Below are 22038 nucleotides of genomic sequence, written 5' to 3' on the forward strand. Positions count from 1 at the left end.
AGACCTACTGTTTCAGTAACAGAATCCTTGCTGAATAGTGACAGGTCCAATCTGACTGAAACCTCACTGCAGGAATGACACACGTGGAAACCCTCTGCATGCAAGTAGTGAGTAGAGCAGAGAAAACCAAACCAGCATATATAACATGCGAATGAATGCATTTCCACAGGGAGCACAAAGGCAGCCCACTGAAGGACAGCAGTGGCGGTGCTTTGCAGCGGTTTCCTCATAATGCTACCGCCTCATTTCTGCAAACCACCCTGCCACCATCGGAACCGAGTGATGAATGCTGGATTCCAGACTCCATCGGTGAGGACAAATGATGCTCGGTTTAATGCTTGTAGTCCTCTTCTTTATCACTTTTTAAATGGACAAACAGACCTTCAGGCCTTGTTCTACCAACTTGTGACTGGCATGTATTGCTCACCTGGGTGATGCACACAGCAGCTGTTACCCACCAAAAAGGCTTGGAGTGTAACAGTTCAGGTGGAAAAGCACTGATGGTTTATCCATTTAAAGGAGGGATCATTAGCTGACCAGATTGAAAGAGCTACATTTGAAATTTGTCCAGGACACTGTAGTTATCACCGTGCTGTTTGGGAAATTCTTTGGGAAATTCAAGTCTTTGATGTCCTGTCATTTTTGTACCATATTATGCGCATCAACAGGAGTGTATTTCCAGATAGTGATATCACTTAATAATCTACTTTTTAAAGAAGATGTGTTAAATTTTCTATACTGGAGATATATTGGCCCACTGCATTGTGGCTTCATTACATCAACATACAACCTTGAAGCCCATTTAATTAAAAAATAATAAGCAGTTTGCCTTAACAGATGCATTTTTAGCAGAGTGGTTGCTAGGTAATGAGCTTTCATTCTAAAAGCATCTCTTGTCTCCAAATCCATAATCATACATTAAGGTGCATTATACTCCACACAGCCAACATCAATTACTGTCTGTGTTTGCTTTCCTGCATAAAAAAACAGATGCTCCAAATGAATGTCTCTTTCAGTGTTGACCAAAAAAATCACAGCTACTGACTTGGGTGATAGCATACTAACAACCACTCAGACTTTAGCAATAAAATTGTTGACTGATGTCATCTGCTGGTTTAAACAAAATGCCAATAATAGCACTTACACACAGAAATGTATGTTCATGTGTGTGATGAGCTTTGCTGTGTCTTTTTTCATGGTGCATAAATGTTTATGTAGTCATTATTAATCCATGTGTAATGACACTGTGAAGATTTAAGATTGACATACACAGCTGTAACATTCTTAACTGGTTATGACAACCAACTTTCTGTTTTGACAGCCAGCACCCATCATGATGTTGCACAGCAAGCAGTGTCAGCCATCATGGACATTATGCATTCCACACCATTTAAGTTTAAGGGTAAGTGTCACTACTGCCTTTGCGGGAAATTATTGTGTAGAATTCTTTAAGGGCTTTTGGAATACAAAATTAAAACATACAGTGGGGTTATCTACCTATTAATGGACATTTTTTTATTTATTGCCAAGTCATATAGCCACTTATGAGATTCCATCTGGGACACACATTATTGGATAATTTTACCTGCAAACCAGCTCTGTAATGACCACTTCCATCAGTCTATTCATTTATTCATTTAGAAGTGAGATTCTCTCTAAAGAAGTCATCTGAGACTCAGAAATCGCACATCATTTAAAGAAGTACCCGTTAGGGAATGCTGATTTACAATGACATCTCATTTTCCTTTTCAGATGCTATCATTTCACAACTGGCAAAAAAAAGTTTAAAAACTGCAATAAAGCATAAAAAACAGTGCAACTGAAAGTACCAGAATAACCCCCTTTTTTCCTTATCTTTTTCTTGTCATTTACACAGCTGGCTAGAGAAATGCATCATCCTGTCAAAACGAGGTGCCAGCAGCCGGCGAAAATCACTGAGGGCTGTGAGGAAGAGGTGGGAGGGGCATCCATGGTGTTAACGACAGCAGACCAAGGGGCCTACCCTCTGATCTTCTGCGAACATTTTTATCACAGATATGTCTCACTTTATGGGACATCACCTTCATATTTCATTTTATACTTATGCTGCCTTTTTATGGGCCAGATGTTATTCTGCAAAAATTTAAGTTATTTAAATAATGTTCACAAGCGAACCTAAGGTCTCCTTTGTAGAACTAGATTTTTTTTTTTTTCATTAAAACGTTGAGGGCCATGTATTTTATTGTTTTTCTTACATGCATTTATTGCAGGGTTAAGGAACTGAAATTTGAATCTTGATGGTTCAACACTGGCAGTGTGTGCTGCAACCAGAGAATTTAGCTGACAGTATTAACACTACTTTAAATTGTGTACAATACCAACGAGCTGAAAGAAACATGCTGTTGCTGCATTTGTGAAATGCTTTGCACTGTGTTTATTGAAAATAAAAAGTAACTGATTTTTTTTTTCTTCTCTGTGATATTTCAAGTTTAAAACATAATAAAGCTCTTCCTGATGCTATCCAAACTATAGTTACATGGACAATTACAAGAGAAATTACACTTTCAGAATTGAATCTTAACAAAATTTCATTTTTTATGAACGAAAAAATTAACAGCAATGAAGTATTTTAGTCAATTACTATTCTAATCATGTAAACCCTGCATTCTGTACAGGACACTGATACAGCAGTATCTGGGTAAGGCAAAGCCAAAGTCAAAGCCAAAGTTTATGTGTTTTCACTGTATTTGACAGGAACATCTACAAGACACAGACATGTCACTTAAGTCAACCAGCTAACCAAAAAAAGAGGATAATTGACCTTCTAATATGCTCATTACCTTACCTATAGCCTACTGTTGGCTAACTCCTGCATTACAATGGGAAAGTTTCATGAAACATACATTGTATTCTGTGTACTCAGTTCACATTTTAATGTCACATCAAAATCTGAAATGAGGTAGAATGTGCCCACAGGCCACTCATCCCTGATTGGATTTATACATTTGATAAGGAAGCTGGGAGTAGACTTCCTTCCTTATGCAGGACAGCAATTTAATCAGGCTCCTTTTAAATGACAGCCCCCTATAATATTATAACACAGAAACTGTTTAAATAGAAAGAGCTGCTTATTGAGTATATTTTTTAAAGTTAGCAGTTAGCACCATCACCAAAGAATGAGCCTGAATACCTAATTATCAACTAAGATTTTACCAATAACTGATTCCATTCATGAATGATAATATTCAAGTACATGAACAACAGCTATAAAAAAATGACAATAATAGTGGACTGAATAATAATCACTTCATATGGCATGTAGAACCGGAAGCCACGGTAACATTTAAGTGATCCAAGGTTCACACCAACAGAAAATATTCTATACAGTTTTTCCACAAATTGCATCATATTTGATCTGGGTATTTTTGCTCTCAGTGAACGGGCCTCAGAGAAGTGCTCCAACTGTCTTTCTGACTCTGAAATGGGGTACGGATACAGATGTCTAAAGTGTGATTCATGTGTTAGACAAAGTATTGATTTGGTCTAGGTCTGTGTTCTGATTTATAGTGTCATTTTTTTGTTTATAAAAGGTGGATGGAGAACGCAAGCATTTCGCTTTAAGTGCGCAAAATAAAGGCAGTGTTGTAAAGTGATGAATCGCACCATCCAGCACTATGGTCCACTGGAGGCTGGGGAATTGTCTTCATCACACATCCAGAGACAGGACGTCCATCATGAGGGGCCCATCCCATGACTTGACTTGAGGACGCCAAACTAACTTGAAAACACCCTCATATTTCTAAAGGAGCCCTCGTGAAAAGTAACTCAAATTCAGAGCAACTTCCTTCACTGGAAAAGGGAGGACAACTTTTAAACAAAGTACATTTGCGTCCTCTTACGGGCACAGTGCTGTTATGAGAATCACCACCACACATACAAACATATGCATGAAAAGATATAATTAAGAGCAATAGTTAATAAAAATGAGAGAATCTGTGAAATTATTATTTGCATGAAAACATTACAGGCATCTAAGAATCCAAAATAGGCAGGTACTGTACATACAGTCATTCAAAGAAAATGACATGACATTAACAACAGCAACCAATTGTAAAGGTGAAGTTGAAGATGTCACTTGTAATAGCAAAGATCATTTCTGCAATGCTATGCTGATAAAATGCAATGCTGACCTCCAAACTAGGAGTTAATAAATACGTGGTTTAACTGCTTATGTCAGGGGTGTCCAAACCTCTCCTGGAGGGCCACTTGTCCTGCATGCTTTAGATCTCTCCCTGCTCCAACACAGTTGATTCAAATGATCAGTTTGTTATTCAGCAGCTTCAGGAGTTCATAAGGAGTTGATCATTTGAATCAGCTGTGTTGGAGCAGGGAGAGATCTAAAACATGCAGGACAAGTGGCCCTCCAGGAGAGGTTTGGACACCCCTGGCTTATGTGGTAACAATTTAGAATTAATCTTTTTAACATGAATTATTTTAACCAAATGAATATTTCCAATGGAGTGGGAAGTATTAAAGACTGAAGAATGGACCCAATATTGACCTATGCATATAATGAAATTATAACTTAGAAATTTCAGTTTAGGATAGAATAAATGCATTAAAATGACCCTTCCGTTTGAAGAATTTGGTTATCCCACATATTTAACTGCACATACACTGAACAGTTCATGGGTATTAGTGAAAATTAACAAAACTAAAATAAAGTTTGCCTGCTTGTTCATGGGCATCAGTTGAGAGTAGTTTCTGGATATCCTCTGATCTTTGTACCATCTGGTTATGGCGCCTACAGACTGTGAGATTTCAGCAATCTTATAAGTTTATTGCAAGCCACACTGTGCGACATGGATCTAATAAACTTGGGTACGACATCATTTTGATGTATGTAGACTGTACGATCATAACACCTACTGAATCGTAGGCTACGACGCAAGTCAATATACAAGAATAAAATGTCACCAGTTTCATTTTGCACGTTTTACGACCAAAGATATGGCCACATTTCTTTCACATTGGTCATCTTTTGTCTGGGACAGCCCAAAATCGCACAGTGTATACCTGCCATTAGGCTGTCAGCAGTTAGTGCCCAAGGCACATTTTGAAAATGAAAAATGAATCATGATGAATGAAATAAAGAATCATGATACGTCTGAGATACTTCTAAAGCAGAGGTCATTCAAGGGGAAACCTAATCTTTTACATGAAATAGCAAGTACATTTTCTCGCTTTCCATTGTGTTTTTAAAGCACGGTACCTGTGGTTTCCCCACATTCATTCTTCATTCCTTTAAAAAGCACCAAACATTTTACTAAATTCCAGCATGTACTACACCCTCCAAGGGCGAAAGGGGACTGAGGACAGAGTATTCAGGTAAAATACTGAGTGGCAAATTCATTGTATAAACCTGCATAAGCAAATTGCTCAGGATCCATGTATTGGGAGTGGTTAGATACCATTTTCAATTATATTACATCAGGGCCAGAGGGATGCTTCATATTTCAGCATCAAACAAAAAGCTTCACATCCAAGTGCTGCAAGAGCTTTTTTTCTGAGAGAGAGAGTTGAGCAGATAGGCCTCTACAGCAGAAGAGTGAAAGATGGATTTATAGCAGAGAAGCATGAGACCCTAGGAGACTGATTAGTAGATACAACTGAAGAGACAGAACAAAGAGTTAAAACCACAGAGGGTAGATCTGTCTGAAGCAAGAGTACAGCAGGGTGGGAAATTGTTCTCAAAACTTTGGTTCAGAAAAGAGCCGTTTGGCTTGTTTTTGGCATTTTCGTCTGCTCCCTTTTTTTTTGTACTTAACGATATTTTACAAAACATTCGCCAGAATGAGGAGTGCTTTTCCCACCCTGACAGAGAACATGATATCAGAGGCAAAGTGAGGGAAGGGACGAGAGGAAAGAGAGAGGCAGCATAGAGACAGAGAAGAGGAGAATACAGAGCTACAGAAGTGTTTATTGAGCATGCTACAGAGGTAAAGCAGAGTACACGCAGAGAGAAACCACACACAGCCATCAAACCTCCCGACTTGTTAGAAAATTCACTTTTAATTGTGCCGCTTCCAAACTATACTGAATTTTACATTTCTAAAGATGTAAAAACTCAACTAATATAGAAAATATACATGACTTTTATTTATCAGACAGCCATTGAATCTTGAAAAATGTTCTTTTTACTAGATACACTGACTGTATCTGGGGGTGTGGGGTGGGGGGTTACGTGGAGGGGTATTGATTCATTCCTGAAACAGGGCTGGATACAGTTGTGATCACAAAGCAACCGTCTGAAGAATTCTCCTGTCGATTCTGAGCCATGTTTGCTATAAAGTCTGAATGGTTCTTTTTGAAATACAAAATATTTCAGAGGTTCAATAAAACAGATTTTTCTTTACAATGCAATGTAAATTAAGACTAAAGGCACATAAACTTTGGTCCCACCAGGTTGTCCTCTTCAAAAAAACTGCCACACGATGACATCACTATAGGCTCACTTCTGTTAGCTTTTTACAAATGCATGCAACAGCAGTTTGTCCCAGAACTAACTAGACCAGTCATTACATGCTCAGAAAACCACAGCCATTTGTAATCTCCAAATACAAACTGAAAATGGCAACAAAGATGCACATAGGGAAGGCTGAAGAACACCTAAAGTATATTCAGTCACGAGCAACATTTATACTATACTCCATAGTTGGGTGCAATGTGTAAACAAGGTTTTTCCAAAAAAAAAAAAAAAAAAATTAATAATAAAACAGGGGGGCGGGGGGTGGAGGAAGTGATCTCACTGACATTATATACCAAGGATAAAGCTTTTCCCGCTGGTGTCAGGATAACGCCAAACAATATATACTGCAGAATCGTGGCGTACTCATTAGTTTCACCACCATCCATTCTTCCAACTTTTCTGATTCTCATTCTGTAACGCACACAATGAATTTTTAGGAACACAAAAAAGGAGGGGAAAAAAAAATCACCTTAAAATAAATCAAAGAGTTAATCAATAATACACTTTCAAGTGGCAGAACTTCACAAACTGTACAGACACATGGGAAAAAAATAACGTTTTTTTTTTTTTTTTTTTACAAATCCACATCATATACCATCAGATCCAATGTGCCCAAATAGACTACGACCAGTTCTACTGATGTAAAAGATGATACTATTTTGTCAAGTAAGGCACGTGTCTTGTCAACTAATTTTAATAAAAAGAGGAACCAACTTGCTTCCTTCATATGAGGAAATGGGAAGAGGTTAATGGCTTGCCTAACATATGAAGGAGGGAAGGTGAGTGGGAACCGTCTCGAAAGCACGCTTGTATAAATGCTTTCTCACCAAGGTTTGCTTTTGTGATAATCCACACTTTAAGGAATGACTGATGCAACTTAAAAAGGTCAAACTGGTCCCCAATGTCCGGAAACAGTCAACACGTTACGGCGCCCGAGCACGCCAGGACATGGACCGCTTCGTCGCGTTGCTCATATGGTTGATTTGGAGAAAGAGACGCGCAGGTGATGGTTGTCGCCCATGTTGTAATTGTGGAGGTCTATCAGGGCTTGGATTGCCTCTTCAACAGTCGACATCTGCAGCAATGCCATTTTGTGATCCCTGCACAGAGACAATTTGAATAAATCAATACAGTGGCAATCTGGCTACACAGGAACTGTCAGAGTCTTACTGTACTACTGAAAATGTCCTTTCACAACTGTTTTTCAGAAAAATGATTTCTTATGAAGTGCAATGTTTTGGAAAGTTTTAATTGAAAAAAAAAAAGAAAAAAAATCATAAAATCGTCTATGCAGGCTTTTTAGACAGAAGGTGAATGGCTTTCGGTCAAATAAGGAAAATCTTACTGGAAAAACTTGAAGGCTTTCACAGTGCCACCGGTGTTGGAGAACAGTACTCTGAGGTCTTCTTCGGTTACGTCTTGTCTGTAAAAAAGAGAAGAGTTAGCATCTCGGCAATGGACACAGGGGCTGCTCTCCAACGCACAGCCGTCTACTCACGGGATGTTAGACAGGTGGAGGGTTGCAGACGGGGGAAAGATGTTCTGGAAGTTCTTGGACCCTGGTTTCTTGAAGCGATGCAGAGGGGAGTTGGTGAAGTCCTTGGTGAGCCCCTGGTCATCCAAGCCTTCTCGAGGTAACTGTACCGTCTGGTGTTTCGACAAGGTCACTCGAATGATCTTTCCGTACATCTTTTGACCATTTAGATGACTCATTGCTGGAAGAGAACCGGGATACTGAGGACTGCTCTTAAAAACGGGTCTTTATTTGATGAAAGTGGATCGTCTTAAAGAGAACAGTCAACTTGACTTGTGCATAAATGCTTTCTTTGGAGGATGTGCAATTCTCACCCAACCAGTAAGTACAAGACTGAAAAAGCTATCACAGCCTACACAGAAATCTTTGTGAATGCAGAATCTTACCTAGCTGGGCTTGATTTCCATCTGCCATTTGTATTAGTGCACTGTCTTTCTTATTGTACAGGATCTTCACGCGTTGAGCATCACCGTAAACGCCTTTTAGAAATGAGAGGCAGTCAAAGGGGGGAGAGAAAGGGACAGCGAAGAATGGTGAGAAGTGACAGAGTCTGAAGTCCAGATATAAAAGTGAAAAAGACAGAACGCTCACTGAAATGAACAAACAAATCACGTTCTGAACAGAGATTTGAGCACACTCAGAGAACATACTCTGATACACCCTCCAAAACAAGCTTAGTGGAATGATAAATAAAACTACATGCAACGTAATTTAACCATGCATTAACGTAAAGTGTCTATGAAGAGAGACTTCAAAAGCCAGAGAGGTAGACGTAAGATCAAAACAAAAGGATAAATAATGATAAAAAAATGAAAACAGCGATACTACTCTACTGCAAGCCAAAACACTATATATAATCCAAATTCAAAAGATGAAACCATTATGAAAAAAATTATAATAAAAAAAGTAGAGTGCTAACGATAACATACCGAAGAGGGTAAACAGACTTTGGGGCGTAACCATCTTTAGAAGGAGAGAAGAGCAAGCAGCGTAAGACAGGAAGAGAGAAGAGTCGAGGAAGAGCGGAGATGAACAGATCATCCATAACGAAGGGTGGTTTCCCGTAGAATGGTGAAGGTGGTCATGGATCATGGTTCAAGGCAGTTAATTGGGGCAAGTTGGTCCGAGGAATATTTTGTTCAAGCACAAAGCATGAACGAGGGGAGAAGGGGGGGGGCAGGTAATGAAAAATAAGAGGGGGATGGGGAACAAAGGGGTCACAGGAAGGAAGGGGTAGGAATGAAAAGGGGAAGGGATATAGCAATGCAGAATAAAAAAAAAACAGTAGGGGAACAAAAAAAATAAAATATAGGTCAGTACACAGGAAATGCAGGAGTTTGGTCAGAAATGGCTGGTTTATGTTTGTTTTTTTTAATATACTAGAAAATAATTGCAAATGTAGTCACCCAAGACAAACATGGGCAAAGTACATTCATATCAACACATAACTGCAGCATATACAATAATGAAGAAAAAAGGGCAAGCAACACAATCTGAAGTTTAGGATTCAACAGCTCAAGCATGGCAGAGTATGAAATGCAGGCAAAATGGTAACCAAAGTGCACCAGACTCAATTCATTTTTTTTTTTTTGGTTTTAGCATGCAGGTGTAGACATGAAAACCACCTTGCAAAGTTATGGTGTAAACAGAGCATGTTTGACCCCACAAGGTGTTTTGCGAAAAAAAAAAAAACAATGACAGAAAATTGAATCCTGAAATACTCTCTCTGAAGAGAGACATATGCCTCCTACATTTCATACCAGTGTTCATAGCATAGAGAAAAGTCAGGAGAGAAAAGATATACAGGAGCTTAGAGAGAAAAGACAAAGAATTAACGAGTAGCAGTTTACATGAAGAAGCGCATGAGAGAGCGAGACAGAGAGTGAGAGTGAGAGATTAGGAGACAATGACCAGAATCTGCCCAGTAAACAGAGCCAAGTGATTGGGAAGAGTCCTTCATCAATTCTCCTGGAGAGAACCTCTGAAGAGAGGATTTCTGTTCATGTAGAAATAAACATGACAAAAGCAAGTACAAGAAAAAAGCTAAGGAAAATTTACAAATCAAAGCAATAAAAACTATTTTCATTATCACTGTCATACTATTGTTTAACATGTAAAATGTAAGAAATTAGAATGAACTGTTAGTGAATTTAGACAGGTTAGAAAAGATGTGATCAGCTGATCACTAAGAAGCAAAGCCCTTGAGCCATTCAATATCAACAGCATTACATTTTTAAATTATACATGTTGCGATATGCACCTATAAAAGCACTTAAAGCTGACTTTATGAATGTTTAATCACAGAAACGTACTACAGAATTCTGACCCAAAGTGAACATCATTTTCCATCCAGTGGATCCAGTTTATCTAATGTACACAAACACACTCACACCCATGCACGCACAGACCAACAATGGCACACGAGGCGGCTTAACAGAAACACAATAAGCAGTGACTGCATGTCTGAACACAATGGCAAGACAGTGGGGGTGTGGTGTCTGGGACGTGGACTGACCTCTTCGTTGAGATTGCTGACCAACAGCACGCCGCTGGTGCCCGAGTGTCCAGACAGCGCCACCCTCCCAGCAGCTGCGGCCGCCGCGGCCGCTGCACTAAGCGGACTCAGTGCCCCTGCAAAGGCAAGAGACGGTCAGAGGGGGCGCCATTCCTCGGGGCCCATGCCAGGCAAACTCAGCCCGAGCTGTGGCACTGCCCTATAACCTAACCACCCTAGATCCACCGCAGCTAGACAAACACGCGCTATATACACTCACATGCGTGCAAACACACGCACGCGCACAGGCACTTGGGCATACGCTGCATTCCCGCCAAATCCCAGCTCAACTCAAACCTTTCTAGCTCTCTCAGAATGCAACTGTCACAACAGTCACAACAGCTGCAAGAGAAACGGGGTTAGATGGCAGGTTAATCTGTTTCTGATCTGGCATGTGGTTAGATTGGACTGGAATGTTGTACGAATGACAGACAACCTTGGCAAAATGTTACTTTCAGTTCACACCAATTCCTTCCAAAACCGCAGTGCCTGATTCACGTCCAGACCTCGGCTCGCTTACGTAACAGTCAGCCAATGAGTATGTGAAAGGTTGGTTTAACAATGTGAATTGGACCTGCAGTACAACAGCTGCTAAGTACCAAAGTTGCCTGTGACTGTGCAACTGTTATTAACATTGTTCAAAGGCAATCGAAAGCTACGGTGTTCACTTGCACACCTCACTAGGATGCAAAGCTGTGCAGCACACATTTTTTTGAGATGCCGTTCACAAAATGACAACTGCATATACAAAGCTACACTTGCTTATGTTCTTTAAAATGAAAGAAATGGTGTTAGCAACAGAAAGAAAGAATAGATCATAATGGAAGTATAGGTACCTCCACCCTGTGCAAAGCCAAGAGAAGACGGAAACCCTCCACCACTAGAATAGGGAGCTACCATTCCAGATGGAGTACCTAAGGAAAATGTGTACATTAAATTCTTTTGACAGAGGGAGCTTTTTTTTTTTAAAGCCTACTACATTATAGTATAAGAAAACAAATTCACTGGCCAAGTATAATTCTCAATCAGCATAGCATTATGTCCCCCTAAAGACTATTTAAACGCTTGCCCAATTACCCCTAAGGCTCCTCTGGCATGCGAGGAGCAGGCAATAAATCAACCCAAATTCCATTATATTCTTCCTTCTTTTGCCCATCACTTCATTGCTTCATCTCCATTTGAAACACCCAATTACATTTTGCTTCAGCAGTACGATCTTATGCCGAATCACGCAAACATCTTTTTTTTTTATAACATTTGGTCAGCACGGATGGCATTCTTGTTTAATGCCACCGACAGGCTTGCAGGCGTCAGTGCCAAGGGGAAAAAAAAACCTCGATCAGATCATCGTGGTGAAAGGTGTTGAGGAATTTAAGAACGTAATGTTAAGTTTAACCCGTTAAGAGCCATGAAGGGAAAGGAGTTAGTACGCAAGTGGCTGATAGACCTGAGTCCCCCGCGCCCTTCACAGTGCAACCAGCAAGGGAGCCGGCCTCCACTTTCTCTCTTACCAAGCAGGGACGACGAGTCCTTGTTGAAGGCGGCGGCCACTGACGGATCCACAGCTGGCTGGCCATCCCCAGCCGGAAGCTCCGGTCTCGTGTAGTCCCGGCTTTTGTCGTTGTTGTACTTGACGTTTAGGTTTACCAGCTTGGAGAAGTCGATGCGCAGCGTGCAGCAGGCGTTGTAGATGTTCTGGCCATCCAGGGCCTGGAAAAGGACAAGGCCATTTGAGCGTTTTCTCTTAACGGAATTTTCACAATTTTGGAAAGGTGAAAAATTCACTGCTGAAGTGCTCTCTTGTGCCACTCACAAGTTTGGCTTGCTGGGCGTTGACGGGATCGTTAAACTGCAGCAAAGCTTGAAACTGATTGTTCTTTGTGAATGTGATGATCTTCATGACGGTTCCGAACTTCGAAAAGATCTACCAAGAAACACAGGGTGGGGAGGTGCAGATGTTATTTCTGATTATTATTTTTTTAATCCCACAAGGATTGAGGTTAGTTTGTTTTCCAAGGGGAAAAACTTCAGCAAAAGTGATATTGCATGTAGCATCAAGTTTTCACAACACACATATGCTTTATTCTGACTGGGCACATCTCCTTGTTGGCAGGTTTTATAGCGTCGTCTTGGCTGTTAAAAATGGTGGCACACCTGACACCGGATCCACTTCAGCAGTGCCAAACAAAAACACACTGGCTAAACTGAGATACAATAGCACAATTCAGTCTAGTGAAAGTGGCCCAATACATAGAGTTCAAGTACCTTTCATCACCTGGTAAAAAACGCAAAGCAAAAAGACAGCGAGCCCACCAACCTGCTGAAGGACATCCAGAGTGACGGGGTAGAACATGTTGTCAATGATTATTCTGAGCACAGGACTGGGGGCAGGTGTTAGCGCACTCTCGCTAGCGGTCGTGCCTGACGTGGGCGTGCCTCCTGCTTGGACAGCCGACACAGCCTGAAGGACAGCTTGCGCACGCTGCCATGAAGGAGACAAACACATGGGTATAATGAAGCCAGCTAGGGCATGAGAACAGACCAGCAATGTAACTAAGTGATAATTAAGAAGAAATGTCCTCCTTTAAACTGGAATGCGCTGATCAACAGGACTGTTTTAATTGCTACGCTTTATCATTATTTGACAGCGTTTTACGTCTTTGGCTGCAGCACTGGCTTCCTGTTGCTGATCTCCCTGTTAAAACGCGGACAGCTTACTTTGCTCCGCCCACTCCATTCACCTAAGGTTTTCACCTAGATTACTCCAGACACTGACCACTCCCCTTTCCACAACTTCTGACACTTTGCCTCTGTCTATCCCATGGTGGCCTGTACAGTCCTCTTCTTAAAAGCAGTCAGCCTGAAGAAACACCTGTCTTGTTACCATGGCATCATTGCAAGACTGTGAGGCTGCTTTGCATTGTGGGGATAGTAGTTTTCTGTAGTAAAGTATACAAACTACAGCAGTAGCTTTCTGTAGTAAAGTATACAAACTACAGCCAGTCAGACTGAAGCATCTTGAAATAAATGAAATGTGATGGCAATGCTAGACTCCTGTAATCATTTAACAACTTTTAACTTTTAACTAGACCAACAATGTTTTAATATGAAGTCTACAACATCTGCATAATGCACCCATTACATTTTTACAAGCTTGTAGGCTCATGGTGGGGAGGTGGGGCTGGCTGGGAATACTTATGTCCAAGGCATCTTGTACTGAAGCATATGTGGTATCATGGGGATTAACATAGTATTTCTCAAAATGCAGTACAAGTGCAACCTACAACAATTTTCCCCATCTAAACTTAAACAAGGCAGCTGATATGATAAATTTCATATCTATATTCACGTTTCAACATGAATATCCTCACCTGGTTTCCTGCACTGTCGGTCTTGAGCTCTTTGTGATTGGAGTACTGGATGAAAACAGGCACGTTACGGACGTGAGGGGTCACAGCAGTGTAATAATTCACCATTGTCATTGCGGCCTCTTCTGTCCCAAGTTCCAAGAACGCCTGTAAGTCAAATGACCTTTTATAGTACTCTGCACTTCAAGGCACAGCAAAGGCAGCAGTGTTCACAAAAGAGGGGTCTGTTTCAGCCTCCGTTAGCATTCCTTTGGCCTCTCAAGGAAATAACTCTGAACTGAGTGGTTTGGCAAGTCAGGAAGTAAAGAAAAAAAAAATCAAACAATTCAAATTTAAAATTCAACGGTTTTCTCAACAGTACAAACTGCCAAAGTGGATGCATTCCCACCAACAGCTAAGAGTGTCTCACTACACAGCATCCAAAGAAAGTATTTCACTAGCTGAACACGAAGCATACAAACAAAAGCGAAGGCAGGACAACTCTGATTTCACAGGTAAACCACGAACCTGGTTCTTTCCTTTGAGCGTCAGGATATTGGTGACTTTCCCAAAAGGCAGCCCCAGGGCGATGACCTCTGTCTCTGACACCTCGTTGGGAAGTTTTCGAATGTGGAGGACACGCGAGGGGGGGCAGTCCATCCTGTCTTCCACTCTTAGCTTTTTGCTGTCATTTCCGTTAGCTGGGGAAGAACGAACAATTAGCACGCACGCAGCCCTGGGGCAAACCTGTCCTGTGAATATTCAGATGGATCCACCACAAAGTAATGATAAAAAGTAATCAACAGGGAAAAAAATCTGGCACAAATTAAGCAGACCTTTGTTTAAACTGTACTGCACACTAGTGTTTCCTCTACCATATTACAGTAATGGCACTGAGCCAGTGTAACGAAACCTTGCATTTCTAATTTGAATTTCCTATTTGATTCAAATTAGTATCATCTCCTGCAATTGAGTTACCCGGCAAATTATTTTGTGCAGGTTGCATCTGTGGAAGCAGATTGTGAGCGACAACATTAGAGATGTATCAAATGAAAGGCCTATTTCTTGTAAATGCAGATTTTAAGCAGGAGTTCACACAGCTGTCAGACCTCATCTGATGTACAGTTATTCTGAATAGTAATACTTGTTTAGGGTCGACATTTTAATGCAAACTCAGAATGACGACTAGGCTAAATATTAGTGTTAGGTGCTTTGAGAACCTCCTGTCACAAGACCTTATATGCAAGATGCAGCCATTTCTTTTGCAGTTCAACTAACCACTAGGGTTGGGTATCGTTTGGGTTTTTTCCCCAATAAAGGTGCTAAAGCGATACTTTTAAAAAGGTAGCGGGAGCACACCTCCAAAGCTCAGTGAAATGCTTCTGGGGCATAAAGTTGTATCTATATGTTGGTTAACTTACCTGTTAGCTTTGAAAAACACATAGCATATGTTTTCAATCTTTATCTTTGTACCACATGGAAGCAGCATAGTGCTGTTGCTGTGATATCAACATTGACTAGATACGAGTTTTTTCCCCCGGGAGGACTTCACATGGCCTCGGAAAACTGGAGGTGTGCTCCCGCATCAGGTATGACTAAAGGGAAAAAATTACAGGAAGAAACCTAACGCCACATGCCGGGGATAGCTGTTATTGCACTAAAAATAGCTATTCCTATACACAATCCCCCCCCTTTTTATGGATATCCATATTATTATCCATATTATTACGAATGTATTGCCTTTATTTAAAAATAAAGTTGTCCTCCGAAGAGGGGGGGTGGTGGTGGGTCTTAAAAAAATAAAATAAATAAAAAATAAAAATAGCTAGTCGATGTATCGCGACAGCTATATCGCCCAGCCCTAGGCTCAGGCATTTAAGTGGCACCGAAACGAGGGACCGATATTTGCGTTGCGATTCGGTCCGGTAGATACCGGTCGTATAGGAACCGGTGCCATATTACCAACGGGTTTCGGTACCCAACCCTACTAACCACATGCACATACTCAACTGAAAAGCATTTAGAAAAAGACAAAAAATGTTTATCTCCTGAAGGCTCATATTAACCCCTACAACCCGAAAGACGAAAATCGTGGTTATATGAGCTTACCTCATTCTCCACTAAATAACTTGGTCTGTTTTCCAACTAGGAGCTTACTGTTTATTCAGTCATGTACAGAAGGCTTACCGGTTTCAATGTGTTTTGTACATCATGGTAAAAGTTTGTTCTCCGAAAGAGGGGCAATGTCTATTTATACATTTCATTGCCAGGGGTTCTCTCATTTACTTTAAAAAAGACCTCAAAATAAGCTGTCAGCCCTAGCCGATTTTGTGTATTCTAGCACACCTTTATTAAAGGTTATTGGCTGACCCTAACCAACTATATCACTTAAGCACACTGAATGACCATCTGGTGTGTGTGTCCCCGGGTTTGTGTACAAGCCAAATGATCTACACTTTCAGTCTTTCTAGAGACACCTTAGCTGACGTTTGTTTTTGGAGGGGCCTTCAAGTAAACATTATTTTCAACAACTGTGAATTATTTTACTTCTTATAAAGGGGCATATCAAATGCTCATATCATGGATATTCCATGTGTGGACAGCTATCATAGATCCCGAGAAATCTGCCTAAAACTGACACTGAGGGACGTCAAACACATCAAAAAATAGGGCAGGGTGCATAGGGTTACAATACACAGCACACATAACCATACTTCCAGGCACATACTTGCATGTGTGGGTGCACACCTACAACACAGCTAGAGGTTACTGGCAAACCAAGAGCTAAACGAGCTCCCTGCAGCAGTGAGAGACCGCAGAAGCATGGACAAAATGTATTCTCAGTTTTTTCTTATATATATATACATATATATTGAAAGAAAGAAAGGGCAAAGAACAAATTTATTTAACTGTGGGAGAAAACAGGACCAAACTTACCAGTGACAATACTGCTCATACCAGAGCTTGGACTGTTGTACAGACTGCTTGACAGCAGCTCGTCTGATCCTCTCTGCAAAGAAGAGACACCATTTTCCCCCATAAGGGCCGATGAAATACAGCTCTCTCAAGACAGTTTGAGGAAACAACGACATAAAACACTGCGCCGCGCTGCACCCTTTGTATTGTTTTAATCTTGCAAGTCTAAGATGTCAGATGGTGTAATTTCATTGGGAGCCTCTGCTCTCCCCAAAGACGGCGAGCTGTCCGGGCTTCAGTCACTGACATGCTCAGAGCGCCGCTAAAAGTGACTTATGGGCGGACGGGCAAACACAGAGCCATTACAAACCTAACTTTCTAATAGGACATCTTGCTTTTGTCTGTGAGTGAATTCCACTAAATTGTTCTTTATCGCTTACGTTTTTATGGTCGCTATAAATTGAATGTGAACCCCTTAAGGCCACATCCCACAAATAAATTGAATGTAATAACGCTGCCTCTGACGAAAAACCTTTCACGACTCGCACCAGTGTATGCTGGGAAATAAAATCGTATAACTAAGTTCCTAAAAAAAACTACCTTTAAAAAGTAGGCATCAAATATTAATAAAAACAAACCTGCTGCAAGTAGAGAGACTAGAGAAGACCAATGCTATTATAGTACGCTCTGTTTACAGAACATTTCCCACAGAAGAACGGCTAATATCGTTTTAGACTGAAAGAAATTCTGTTACTCATGACAAATTGAATTAGGAACTCCTGCATCAGAAAATATTTCTGGAAAAGAACTACGTTTTGAGCTTTTCTGGACATAAATGGGCCGTTATTCAGTTACAAACAATCTAGCGTTCTGAGGCTGACACCTTTAAATACAATTAATATCCATACATTCAAGTATTCTGGAGAAATACCTGGAGCACAAACATTATATTCTTATGGACCATTTTCTTAAAACGTATGCTACTTCATTCTAACTTTTACCAAGCACAGCCCAGAGCACACTCAACAGATTTAAAAAGAGATTAACCAACCTGTGGAACCACATTACTAGGACCCTGCTCACCAAAACAGAGTCTATCAAGAAGTTTAATATTCGAAGTCAACTAAGCTTAATAAAAATTGATTCAAAATGAACAAATGGCCTAATCACACTGCACAGCTGAGAGTACAGTATTGGAAGTCCTGTTTACAAATGCATCCTCATGGTTAAAGCACATGCAATGCCTACAGAGGAATTCACGAAACTAAAAGTACATTAAATAAAGAAATACTAAGTAATTAAATGAATCATTTATTAGATTTTCTAATTTTTTATTTCAACCATATAGGCCAATTTCTCAGTTCTTGTCTGGAATAATTATTAGCCAGACACCTTGTCTGACTAGGATTTAATAAGAATTATTATTAATTCTATTTATTAAACAGTTGTGGTTTCTGGCCGAGGAAAAATTCCAGTTATAACAATTAGTCGCAGTTCCAGTTATAACAATTAGTCTTATCTATTTAGTGAAAATCCACAAATTCAACAGGAACTCATGAATATGATGTTATAGCTTAACAAGACAGTGAATCATTTTCAATCAATCATCTTGAGCACTGAAAAATCCACACCCGAAACATAGCAGAGAAAAAAGGCCTAACTTAGACTTATGCCTGTATCCTATGTCATTACATTAAAACAATGTCAAAATGCATAACATACAAATATGTAGAATGTCCTACAATGCTGAAATGTAGATATTTATGTACACTTCATACAATGCCAATATGTGTCTACAACCATACACATCACAGGTACATACATTCAAACCACTACATACTGAACAAATTCAGAAACGGTTTTAAGTCCCAATTAAACTCCATTCCACTGTACAATAATGCAAAGTAACATGCTTAGAGCAGCCCAACAGAATGGAACTACCAGTTAACAGTACCATGGTGTTTATTAGTAACAGTCTTAGAAATGTCAAAAATGTAACACTCATTGAACATTTGCATGCAATGTCATATGTCATACACAATGCCATACGGTTGATGGGAAAGGGATATTTAATCAGAATTTTTTGTAAAAAGCTGTATCAATTTCCCTAAACATGTCTGTAACCAGTACCTGTAACAAACATATTATGTTCTTCTCTCCCATGCATCACTTGATATGGTCACCAGAGGCTAGCTTGCCTTACATTTTTAAATATTGATTACAACTAAACCTGACCGTGAACACCACCAAGCTTTGGACCTAGAAAATCTCTTAACATAGCCCAGTCATTTCTTCCTAGCAGTTTCTGAACAAAACGTTCAGTTTCAAAGTGAGGTCCTTACAATGTATATAACAAAACTGACAGATAACTCTGTGTGCACCTGTTGCAACAACAAAACATTTCTGGGGAGCAAATATTCAGGCCAACTCACACCACCGACTACAACCCTACAAGTAATAAACATTTTCTGTATTATGTTCTCAGCAAAGGCAACATGTTGGCCACCAAATGGAGGCAGACATTACTCTATACAGGTCTCATCACACTCCTACCCCCTTCATCAGATATTTTTAATTCAACCAATGCTTGTATGTGAGCTTTTATATTATGAGCCAAAAGAGAGGTAGTCTTTCTGTGTTTTTTTTTTTTTTTTTACTTATTGTCTGCAGAGATGCCTCACAGTTCAAGAGAATTCAGCTGAAAAGAACATACTGTCACATGTGATGGCCTACACTTCAGGTGCATTCTAAACTTTTGCAAAAAGAACACAGCGAGGTAAGGATTATTTAACTGTAACTTTGATTGATTTGAAATAGGGTGCTTACCTTTACGCCAACTGTAACATCACTGACAATGCTGTAATATAAAAGACAAATCAATTTAGTAGCTTGCTACCTTGGCAACCAATGTTGTCCAGTAAAAAATATAAACACTTAAAATATATATAAAAACGACCTAGCCAGCCACCTAACTTATGTTAACTATCCACCAAAGCATTGTCGACAACAGCGACCTTTCAAGCTTGATTCAAAATTGGGTGACCTACTAGCTAGCTTGTCATCAGCACCAGGTTGCTGACATGCTGTAGCAAGCTAGCTAGCTACATTCAGTCGTGCTACTGTACCATTCACCTGTCAGTGTTAATTCATAGAATGTAGCCAGCTAGCGAACGCAGCTATTTTTCATTGTTTTGAACTTGCCACTTTACTGGACGCTGGTTTACAAGCTAACATCACTGTAAACATAGACTAACGGTAACTCAACTATGAACAGTGATGAGAGCAGCTAGCTGGCTACCTAGCCACCGAAGTGAATTAACAGTTTCTCAAAAGGGCCTTTCTCGCATTTGCTAGCCAGTTGGCTAACTGGATAACTAACCTGGCTTCGTGCCCACACAGACAGGCCTGCCTACATATGGCCTTCTCCTGCAGGTCCTGTCCAGCAACTTTATTTGTGAAGCATACAACTAGCACCTAATTAACGAGATGGTTAAGCGCTTGCTTCTAAGAACATAAGTGACAAAAGGACTTTTGCATTCATAGTATTTCCAGTTAGACGGCTGGCTGCATATAAGCATCATTTTGCAAAAAAAAAAAAGACCTGTTGTAAAATAACTCGAGCAAGCTAAAAGCATGAAACCAAGGTGCACACGGCTGTGAGGCTTCAGTCACGTTAGCTAGCTAGCTGGCTCTAAGCTTGGCTGTCAGACCAGAGAAGGTGCAGCTTCCCGGAAAAGAAAGAGGTGTACGTTAGCAATCCAGCTCCAGCTAACGTTAGCTGAATAGACTTTGGAGGAGGTGGTTTGGCTAGCTAGGCTAGCTAGCTGGCTACACAGTTGCTACAGCAGCCAGTTACCTTGCTGGTTGTCGTTTCGTAGAGACAGTTTAATTTCCAACGACGATATTTAAGACAATGTGATAAACATCAACAACCCATAACACAAAACAACTGAGCAGGCAAGACACCTGCTTCTGACTTCTGCTTCGCAATCAGCTTGCTAATGTCAGCTACCTAAACAGACAGCTGGATAGCCCTACCATCCAGTCATAAGTCATAGTGCCTAGTTCACTTGTCTGCATTAGGCATCTCGCAAACAGAAGTGATGGCTCAATAGTAGCACTGAAGCTATCCAGCAAGTAATTTTTAAAAGTGAGTATCACTGAACTTCACGATCATAATGTTAGCAAGCTAGTTTGCTAGCCCGACTGTGTAGCGTTATTAGTTAGCTAGCTAGCTAGCTAGCTAGTGTACTTTAGCAAGCTATGCTAGCTAGTCCAGCTATCAGGAAGATAGCTAACTAGCTTCATTCGTTTCTGTTTCAACGTGATTAGTCTTTCATGGGCATTATACTAGCAAACATATTCAAGCCACTATGAAAATCAAAGTATTAAATGAACACATTTCAAAATACATACCCGTCCATTGCCGGAGAATCAGTCTACGACGTGATCTACAGTACAGCGCCTCTGCCAACAGCACGCAAGACGACAAAATGGAGGCGGAAGACTACACGGAAATGGCCGAAATTTGTCGAATCTTTTACGGGATTTTGCTATGAACCCTAAACGGGATGAACTCCATCAGGAAACGCCATAACCGCCTCACTGAGCGACTAGGTATGATGCCGCTGGTACCTCATGTGGATTCATTGGTACCTCATGTGGATTCATTTTATGACTTCATCTGTGAAGAGGCTGAGTGTCCTTGTCCCCTCAGTTGCTTGGTTTAAATTTAGTGAAGGTTTGTGATGAAGTGTATGTGATCTTTTATAACTCTGACTTTGAGCCTCTGCCGCTCAAAGGCCTTTTTGGCCCTCAATATGCCACACATAGTTTGGTGATATTACTTTACATCTCCTCGTACTTTGTTGAATCTTATTTTTTTATTTTTAGTCAATTTTATCTGACCCCATGTGTCCACTGATGCCTGTGAAGTGATTCAGATTATTACTGTACATTAAATCACTGTATATTAAATCAAACATTACTTTCAGCATATAGGACAACATACAACATTTTTATGACAGAAGTTACTTTTAAAGAAACCAAAGTTTTTGTTTTTTTATTTTTTCACTGTAGCTACTTTCTGCTTTATATTATTATTATTATTATTGTTATTATTATTATTATTATTATTATTATTATTTTATTAATTTATTTGTTGGAGGTGTGGGGGTGG

General features: G+C 40.2%; 1 protein-coding gene across 1 annotated transcript; it reads right to left on the reverse strand.

The window, feature by feature from the left end:
- Positions 1 to 5901: 5901 nt before the first annotated feature.
- Positions 5902 to 21349, reverse strand: ptbp2a (polypyrimidine tract binding protein 2a). Its single transcript, XM_036521329.1, has 15 exons — positions 21276 to 21349; positions 19686 to 19716; positions 16881 to 16953; positions 14472 to 14644; positions 13968 to 14111; positions 12914 to 13078; positions 12410 to 12520; positions 12108 to 12306; positions 11433 to 11510; positions 10558 to 10673; positions 8972 to 9005; positions 8429 to 8521; positions 8007 to 8223; positions 7854 to 7931; positions 5902 to 7608 (listed from the first exon to the last, which is right to left on the reverse strand). The coding sequence occupies exons 1-15, from the start codon at positions 21281 to 21283 to the stop codon at positions 7479 to 7481; spliced, it is 1650 nt and encodes a 549-aa protein (XP_036377222.1). The 5' UTR covers positions 21284 to 21349; the 3' UTR covers positions 5902 to 7478.
- Positions 21350 to 22038: the final 689 nt, after the last annotated feature.

The sequence above is a fragment of the Megalops cyprinoides genome, chromosome 2 (genome assembly GCF_013368585.1).
Source record: "Megalops cyprinoides isolate fMegCyp1 chromosome 2, fMegCyp1.pri, whole genome shotgun sequence".
Taxonomy (NCBI): domain Eukaryota; kingdom Metazoa; phylum Chordata; class Actinopteri; order Elopiformes; family Megalopidae; genus Megalops; species Megalops cyprinoides.

Excerpts from the sequence above, each read along its gene's own strand:
- ptbp2a (XM_036521329.1), bottom strand. Across the intron at positions 16,954-19,685 it reads ATGTTACAGTTGGCGTAAAG|AGAGGATCAGACGAGCTGCT; the intron begins GTAAGCACCCTA and ends TCTTCTTTGCAG. Across the intron at positions 7,609-7,853 it reads AAAGCCTTCAAGTTTTTCCA|GGATCACAAAATGGCATTGC; the intron begins GTAAGATTTTCC and ends GTCTCTGTGCAG.